Source organism: Oncorhynchus gorbuscha, linkage group LG19, assembly GCF_021184085.1.
Source record: "Oncorhynchus gorbuscha isolate QuinsamMale2020 ecotype Even-year linkage group LG19, OgorEven_v1.0, whole genome shotgun sequence".
NCBI classification, from domain to species: domain Eukaryota; kingdom Metazoa; phylum Chordata; class Actinopteri; order Salmoniformes; family Salmonidae; genus Oncorhynchus; species Oncorhynchus gorbuscha.
The window spans coordinates 20,969,696-20,978,116 of record NC_060191.1 but is presented as its reverse complement, the minus strand read 5'-3'; the positions used below and the strand labels follow the sequence as shown (position 1 = coordinate 20,978,116).

Below are 8,421 nucleotides of genomic sequence, written 5' to 3'. Positions count from 1 at the left end.
CCTAATGTTTTATATAGGTTTATATAAACTCATCATATAAAACGTTTAAAAAACGATTCTAGTTTTTTTTCTCAAATACCTCAAATGAAGGTCAAGAGTAAGTAGTATGCCTTAGTCTGAAATAGACCCCCGCAAAATAACTTGAAAAGGCACACAGCCTTTGTTGTACCACCTGCTGTGAGGCTGTTTCTTGGCACAATTGATGAGTCCCTAGGTTAAGGATGAAAGAAGAACCCCCTAGTTTCCTGTTCCTGGATCCATCCTTTCATTTGAGACAGATGACATAAGGTGCTGCAGCTTTATCTGTCTATTTTAAGACCCACCACATTCCTGGAGGTTATTACCTCTTCTTTGAGATTTTGAAATAGTTTTATTTGTCGTTTTCAGTAGATAAGATTATATATATATAATCTAAATGCAGAGAGCATGCTCCTGCGTGGGAGGTAAAAAAAAAAAGTGACATGTGCAGGCCTACTCCTTGGCCTGTATTCATAATGTGACTCAGAGAAGGAGTTCTGATTTAGGATCGGTTTAGCCTTTTTTAAATGTAATTCAAATGTTTAGATCGCTACTCCTATTCTGAGACGCTTTATGAATACAGGGCCTGGTTCATTTGAAAGATTACATCCTGAGACATTGAAATCAATAGAAAAACTGACTGCAGACTCACACAAAAACCAAACACACACACACACACACACACACACACACACACACACACACACACACACACACACACACACACACACACACACACACACACACACACACACACACACACACACACACACACACACACACACACACACACACACACACACACACATCCCGCTCCTATTCTTTTCCACACAGTGGCAGGAAGTTGTCCACATATCCGCAGTGCTTCTGAGGAAGAATTAGAGAGAGGGAGGTGGGTGGTAGCAGCACTGGAGGTTAGGGTGTACACTTTAGACATCAACTGTTCACACAGTCCAATTACGAACGCGGTCTTCTCTTGAAGATACCCAGAGAGATACCTCGCAACACTTTGGCGGAGTACAGACCTGCCGGACCTGCCATAGCTGGACCAAGGCATTGGACCTAGTAACCGCACCGGTACAGCTGGGAGGATAGTGAGAGAGAGTAGACTACTGCCGTCTCCATCCTCCTCTCTGGGACCTGCTTGGCCCAATGATGCTGGTGCTGTGGACAGCTGTTCTGTTGGGTTTGAGCAGGTGGTGTCGAGGTGAGTCCGTCTTCCAGCTATTATCTTGTTGATACGATGTTAGATACCTATGAGAGTGAGGTAGAGTCTCTACTAGGTAATCGTCTAAAGAGAGGTCCTACATGGTACTTCCCAACAACGAAACATACTTTTATTTTTTACATATTCTCACTTCAATGTTTTATAGATTTCCGAGGATATATCATTCGGAGAAAATCCTGTGACGTACTTGACATATGCTGCTCTCACCTTCTTTCAGCGTCACTTTATAAGATGCTGCATGAATGTGTCCCTGATTTAAAGATGTAACTAACCAAAAAGATTGTACTGCATTTCCTTGACTGTTCACTGCTATACAGTACACTATGTCTAATCCCAACTCTCCTGTGTTACGATTTAATTGTCCCTCACACACCTGCCAAGCCTCTCCATTGTCCCTCTCCATTACATTCCTCATCGCCAGGGTGACGACCTCCGACCTTCATCCAGTCCCAGCCCACTCCATTTCCTGTTGCTATTCGCCTCTCCTGGAGACTTCCTGTTTGTGTCAGGCCTCCTATTTCCCGTTTCTTGGTTCATGCCAAGGACACACCTTTCATAGCCTGCCTGGCCTGCATGGTACCAAGCATTGTTAACAATGAATGCTTGGTGGTGATAGGTACACATAGGCCTACACAATACACAGCTTGAAAATGTAGGTCAAAGCACAGGTTCTTGCGTGATACAGTAGTGTAATTAATGGATGCTTTTATCCAACGTGATTCAGTTTAAGTTAGTATATTAGTGTCAAGTGGAAATCCAACCTTTGTGTGTGTGTGTGTATGTGTGTGATTCCTCCCCAAGTAGCAGCAGCATCTCCCGGTGGTGACCCCTGGGCCCAGTGTCCATCCAGACAGTGTAAGGCCACGTTTGGAGATGGGTCATGTGATAAAGACTGCACCGAGCCTGAGTGTCTGAGAGACGGGTTCGACTGTCTGAGGGACAAAGGACACTGCAAGTAAGACACTGTAGCAGCAGGGAGATCTGGGCTGCATTTCATTCCAGGAAGATGTTCCATCAACCTTTCCCTTTGTTCACTCTCCTTCATGGATCTAACAGGACTGGATATGTGAAAGCAATATGGTGACTTACTCTTACCCAGTAGTCTCATATTCATGGTGAGGGGAGTGAATAAGAGCAGAGGGGAGAGAACATCTTCCTGGAATGAAACACACCCTGCTCTTTACTCTTTATCACTCTCACTTTCCTTTTTGTATACATCCAGATGTTTCAGCTGGGCTTCACACTTTCTCTGCATCCCTCCAACTATCCCACCTCTCAGCTCAGGCCACATCCACTACTGCCGAGACCACTATGCCAACTCTTACTGTGACCAGGGCTGTGAAAGCGCCGCCTGTGGCTGGGACGGGAGTGACTGTTACAGGCACCACAGCCCTCTGTGGGCTAAGGGCACCCTGCTCCTGCACACCCACGTCCCCCTGCAACACGGCACATTTTCCAACAGTTCCCTTCTCTGGGCCCTCAGCACCCTCCTGCAGACGCCCCTCAAATTGCGCGGCATGGTGTCCCTTGACGCCAGCAAGGACCTCTTCACCTTTAATCCCCAGCAGCTCGAGAACCTGCTGGCTCAAGCTTCCTCGGATGACTCAAATGGGTAACTATAAAGAGATTATGATTTTGCTTCCCCAAATGCTTTACCTTAACCGAGTTTCTTTTGTTAGCATCTCATCAATGTTCTCACTCCCCATCTCTCTGAAACAGCTCTCTCCTATTCCTGCAAGTGGATAACAGGCCGTGCTCCCGTCTTCCTTCTACCTGTTTCCCGTACGCCATTGAAGCAGCTAACTTCCTGCGGGCTGCTACGTCGCCGACTCGTGTGTCGGTCCCCTCTCACCCAGAATTAAAAGCCATTATTAGTGTAAGAGGAGTTGGGGAGGAAATAGGGGGGAGAGAGGAGGACCCAGTTGAGGAAAAAGAGGAAACTAATGGTATGTATCCTGTTTCATAGTGTGTGTGTGTGTGTGTGTGTGTGTGTGTGTGTGTGTGTGTGTGTGTGTGTGTGTGTGTGTGTGTGTGTGTGTGTGTGTGTGTGTGTGTGTGTGTGTGTGTGTGTGTGTGTGTGTGTGTGTGTGTGTGTGTGTGTGTGTGTGTGTGTGCGGGGGGGTGTAAATGTGAGTACCATCTAATATCTCTGCACCCCTTTTCTGCACAGGAGCAACACCTCCATGGCTATGGGCTGTGATCGGCGTGGCAACGGGCCTGGTACTGGCTTTGGTCTTGATGGTTGTCTTGGCGATCAGAAGGGTGAGACGACGACGAGTGGAGAGGGAGGGAGGAGAGAGGGTTAGGCACAGATCCACTGTCACTGAGAATGACAGCGGAGCCAATGTGGCCAAGGCATGGGTACAGCACACACCCCACCGAGAGCAGAGGGGCAGGACAGGGAGAGAGAAAGACAGGAATGGGATAAAGAAGAAGAAAGCAAAGGAGGCTGAGAAGAAAAGACGCAGAGATCCACTGGGGGAGGATGCCATTCGACTGCGGTGAGTGAAGATGAAGGATTATGGGAGAAGTTAGAGGATGTTCAGTCTAGTAAATCAACAGCGCTGTGATCACATAACAGTTTGCTTCATTGTAATGGGTTGTATGGCTTTCGGTTGTTTGCATTAGGGTCATTTGAACCTAACTGAACTTTTAATCTGTCTGTAAGATAAAACTGTTCTGTTGGACTGCCTCTATTTTACACAATACTAGTGATACTGTAGTAATATCACTAAGTATGCACAAAGTACTGCTATTCAGAGCATAAACGTATGATTTCAGGCCCCTGAAAAAGGACCTGGATATTGGAAGTGACACTGACTTTACACAGAGCTCTATGGAGGACATCAACAGGTCCATCTGTGACCACCGGACGCAAGAGCAGAAGCACTACCGCAGCCCCCCCGAGCCACCCACAATCACCCACACAACGTAACAACACCTCCTGATCATTTACATTTACATTTAAGTCATTTAGCAGACGCTCTTATCCAGAGCGACTTACAAATTGGTGCATTCACCTTATGACATCCAGTGGGACAGTCACTTAACAATAGTGCATCTAAAACTTAGGGGGGGGTGGGGTGAGAGGGATTACTTAACCTATCCTAGGTATTCCTTAAAGAGGTGGGGTTTCAGGTGTCTCCGGAAGGTGGTGATTGACTCCGCTGTCCTGGCGTCGTGAGGGAGTTTGTTCCACCATTGGGGGGCCAGGGCAGCGAACAGTTTTGACTGGGCTGAGCGGGAGCTGTACTTCCTCAGTGGTAGGGAGGCGAGCAGGCCAGAGGTGGATGAACGCAGTGCCCTTGTTTGGGTGTAGGGCCTGATCAGAGCCTGGAGGTACTGAGGTGCCGTTCCCCTCACAGCTCCGTAGGCAAGCACCATGGTCTTGTAGCGGATGCGAGCTTCAACTGGAAGCCAGTGGAGAGAACGGAGGAGCGGGGTGACGTGAGAGAACTTGGGAAGGTTGAACACCAGACGGGCTGCGGCGTTCTGGATGAGTTGAAGGGTTTAATGGCACAGGCAGGGAGCCCAGCCAACAGCGAGTTGCAGTAATCCAGACGGGAGATGACAAGTGCCTGGATTAGGACCTGCGCCGCTTCCTGTGTGAGGCAGGGTCGTACTCTGCGGATGTTGTAGAGCATGAACCTACAGGAACGGGCCACCGCCTTGATGTTAGTTGAGAACGACAGGGTGTTGTCCAGGATCACGCCAAGGTTCTTGGCGCTCTGGGAGGAGGACACAATGGAGTTGTCAACCGTGATGGCGAGATCATGGAACGGGCAGTCCTTCCCCGGGAGGAAGAGCAGCTCCGTCTTGCCGAGGTTCAGCTTGAGGTGGTGATCTGTCATCCACACTGATATGTCTGCCAGACATGCAGAGATGCGATTCGCCACCTGGTCATCAGAAGGGGGAAAGGAGAAGATTAATTGTGTGTCGTCTGCATAGCAATGATAAGAGAGACCATGTGAGGTTATGACAGAGCCAAGTGACTTGGTGTATAGCGAGAATAGGAGAGGGCCAAGAACAGAGCCCTGGGGGACACCAGTGGTGAGAGCGCGTGGTGAGGAGACAGATTCTCGCCACGCCACCTGGTAGGAGCGACCTGTCAGGTAGGACGCAATCCAAGCGTGGGCCGCGCCGGAGATGCCCAACTCGGAGAGGGTGGAGAGGAGGATCTGATGGTTCACAGTATCGAAGGCAGCCGATAGATCTAGAAGGATGAGAGCAGAGGAGAGAGAGTTAGCTTTAGCAGTGCGGAGCGCCTCCGTGATACAGAGGAGAGCAGTCTCAGTTGAATGACTAGTCTTGAAACCTGACTGATTTGGATCAAGAAGGTCATTCAGAGAGAGATAGCGGGAGAGCTGGCCAAGGACAGCACGTTCAAGAGTTTTGGAGAGAAAAGAAAGAAGGGATACTGGTCTGTAATTGTTGACATCGGAGGGATCGAGTGTAGGTTTTTTCAGAAGGGGTGCAACTCTCGCTCTCTTGAAGACGGAAGGGACGTAGCCAATGATCATGGTTAACATACTGCATTAATAGGCTTGTAAAATGACTCATTATTCTCTTATATTAATTTGTCACAGAATAGTTTACGGTTTGCACAACGTCACTAAGCATGAAACTAAATGGACTTTCAGCTCCCCTTTTAGCTCCCCCAAGAGGATGGGAGAGAAATGCTGTCCCGTCGACACATCACAGAACACCCAATCAAGTGAGTTCCATACATATTCTACATAAATGTCAATATGTCTATTTACATTTTAGATAACGCTGGTTATTATTTACAGTGTTCTATTTTGACAATACATATGATTTTGACAGTCTGGTTCGGTTCAGTGGTGTGGTCCAGATGGGTCAGTTGTCCTGATTCGTGCAGTCCGGAGTGGGCTTGACCGTGTGGTTCTGGAGCTGCTACGAGCTGGGGTGCCGGTCAACAACACCGACCACACTGGTATCACTTTACTCTCCCAATTTCCCAATTATATTATAAACCAAAATGTAGGCTAGATGGTAAAATAAGTAAACTGAACTTCCCTGTAGAGTGTCATGGGAGAATTATTGTGCAAATATATTTTAAAAATCAATATTACGTGGAACAAATGTCCATAAATGTTATGTAGCTTCCATAGGTGTAATAACTAGCTTATAAACACACTGCCTCGCATACATATTACTATATTGTATTACTTTGAGGGGTTGAGTAACCAGTGTAACTGACCTCATCTCTCTCTGGTCCTCCCCATGTCGCGTCCCTTTTTGTGTCCCTTCTCTTCTCTTCTGTTCTGGTAAAACCTCCATGGCTTCCCACTCTTCCTTCCCATTCCTCTCTACAGCACCCCTGCTGCCCCCCTCTCAAACCGATACAGAAGTTAATGTGCCCTAGTGCCCAGGCAGTGTGGATGTACCATATTAGCCTTCCTTGCTCTTCTCTCTCTCTCTCTCTCTCACACACACACCATCTCTCTCCCTCTCGGGCTAATTCCCTAGTCCCTCACCATCATTTGCATTCTCATTTCCTCCCTTTCAAAATCTCCCTCTTCCCCGTCTTTCACCCTTTGGGCTTGACTCTGTTGTATAATGTTTGTTCACTGGCTGACTTCCTCCCTCTCTTTCTGTACTGAACTCCCACCTTCCTTCCCTCACCTTCCTCCACTGTAAATGCACTCTCTCTCCCAGGGAGATCAGCCCTCCACTGGGCATCCTCAGTTAACCACCTCTCCTTGACAAGAACCCTCACTCGCTACGGTGCTGCTGTGGACCTACAGGACAACAAGGTACCAAGGCCAGCAGAAGCCTCTGCTTTTATGATTATTCACGTACTAGTATGAAGATTTAGGAAGAGGAACTTCGAAGAAACTGTATTCAGTTGAATCTGCGTAGAATGGTTCAACTTTAAGGTACTCTCATATTATTGCTTCGACACTCCCATTCTCTGATAGGGTGAGACTGCTCTGTTCCTCTCCGCCCTCCACGGTTGCTACGACACCTCCCGGTTCCTGCTCCTAAACGGGGCCAATCAGGATCTGTCTGATCGCAGAGGACGCCGGGCACTGGATGTTGCCCGAGAGGGCATGCATCATCAAGTCTTGGAGCTCCTATTGGCTCACAGGTTTCAGAGAGGGCCTATTCCTTTGGAGCAAGCTAATGATATGCTGTGGGATGAGCGTGCCTTGCTGTATAGCCAATGGGTGAATTCCCCTGGGCTCCCTGGGAGAAGTGCCTCCTTCTCTGGTGTCATAGGGCATCGGGATATGTCTTCGCCTCCACCAAGGTAAAGTCTTGTGGCATTTGACACATCCACACACATCCACTCACAATAACATTTAGCAATTTACTAATCTTGGTAAGGCAAATTCATCACTGCCTACTCATCTGATCGCCCTCTTCTTCTGACAGTGATTGGTCAATGGGCAGAGTGCAGTGCCCTTCCCCTCAGAACTGGCGGCCACAGCTCAACCAATCAGTGACCGCACTGGTCACCCCAAGAATCATGGGGCGTCCCCCACGGCCAATCAGCACTCTGCAGGAAGTTACCTCAGAGGACGAAGATCGTGAAAGGCCCCAGAAAGTCCCAAGAGCAGCGACACCGCACTTCCTGTTACCCCAGCCTGCTCCTCGACAGCGGTCCTTCTCCTGTACCCAGAATGCAATGCAGCGTCGCTCCAGTTCACAGCAGCCCGAACCGACTTATGTTGCCTTATCAGAGAAAATTGCCAATGAGCCCATAGAAAGAGTGATCGTAGTCCCTCCTACAGATGCTCCCATCCAATCAAATCGTAGATCAATAGTCGATAGTAGCGATAACCCCAACAGGGCGGCGCCAGAGATTGAAACGGCAAGTTTTAAAAAGGCAGACCAGAAAGCCCGAAATGAGAAGCTAAATAACCACATGCCCGACTCTAAACAAACAGCTTTGTAAGGGAGAGAGCTCTGCTAAAATGACCCCAAATACCATGTCAATCATGTGCTGTTTACATTTTCTGTAACAGGCTCCTTGCCCCTAAATAACAGCAGATTGACAGACGGGATATAAACTCAGTCAATAAATGAGTAACTTAATTTACTCGAAATATCTAAATCAATAAACTATGAAATGATTCATGTGCATTTTTTTTTCTGCCATGTTAGGCAGTGACCTGTCTCTCTTATGCTGATATCAACCAATCAAGACA

At 48.0% G+C, this 8,421-nt stretch overlaps 1 protein-coding gene across 5 annotated transcripts; it reads left to right on the top strand.

Moving 5' to 3' along the window:
- Positions 1–907: 907 nt before the first annotated feature.
- Positions 908–8,347, top strand: LOC124005229 (neurogenic locus notch homolog protein 1-like). 5 transcript variants are annotated; one of them, XM_046314284.1, is made up of 10 exons: positions 908–1,225; positions 2,051–2,201; positions 2,526–2,858; positions 2,966–3,192; positions 3,417–3,747; positions 4,028–4,177; positions 5,887–5,960; positions 6,071–6,200; positions 6,583–7,023; positions 7,189–7,240. In XM_046314284.1, exons 1-8 carry the CDS (start codon positions 1,171–1,173, stop codon positions 6,139–6,141), a joined length of 1,392 nt encoding a protein of 463 aa, XP_046170240.1. In that variant the 5' UTR covers positions 908–1,170; the 3' UTR covers positions 6,142–6,200; positions 6,583–7,023; positions 7,189–7,240. The 5 variants fall into 5 exon arrangements, with proteins under 5 accessions (XP_046170240.1, XP_046170238.1, XP_046170239.1 ...); XM_046314282.1 differs by having other exon boundaries at positions 2,048–2,201; XM_046314283.1 differs by lacking the exon at positions 7,189–7,240 and having other exon boundaries at positions 2,048–2,201; positions 6,926–7,022.
- The last annotated feature ends 74 nt before the right edge of the window (positions 8,348–8,421 follow it).

Bases quoted from the DNA above. Each gene is read 5' to 3' on its own strand.
- LOC124005229 (XM_046314282.1), top strand. From the start codon at position 1,171: ATGATGCTGGTGCTGTGGACAGCTGTTCTGTTGGGTTTGAGCAGGTGG. The intron at 1,226-2,047 runs GTGAGTCCGTCT...TTCCTCCCCAAG, and splicing joins TTTGAGCAGGTGGTGTCGAG to TAGCAGCAGCATCTCCCGGT. The intron at 3,748-4,027 runs GTGAGTGAAGAT...GTATGATTTCAG, and splicing joins GAGGATGCCATTCGACTGCG to GCCCCTGAAAAAGGACCTGG.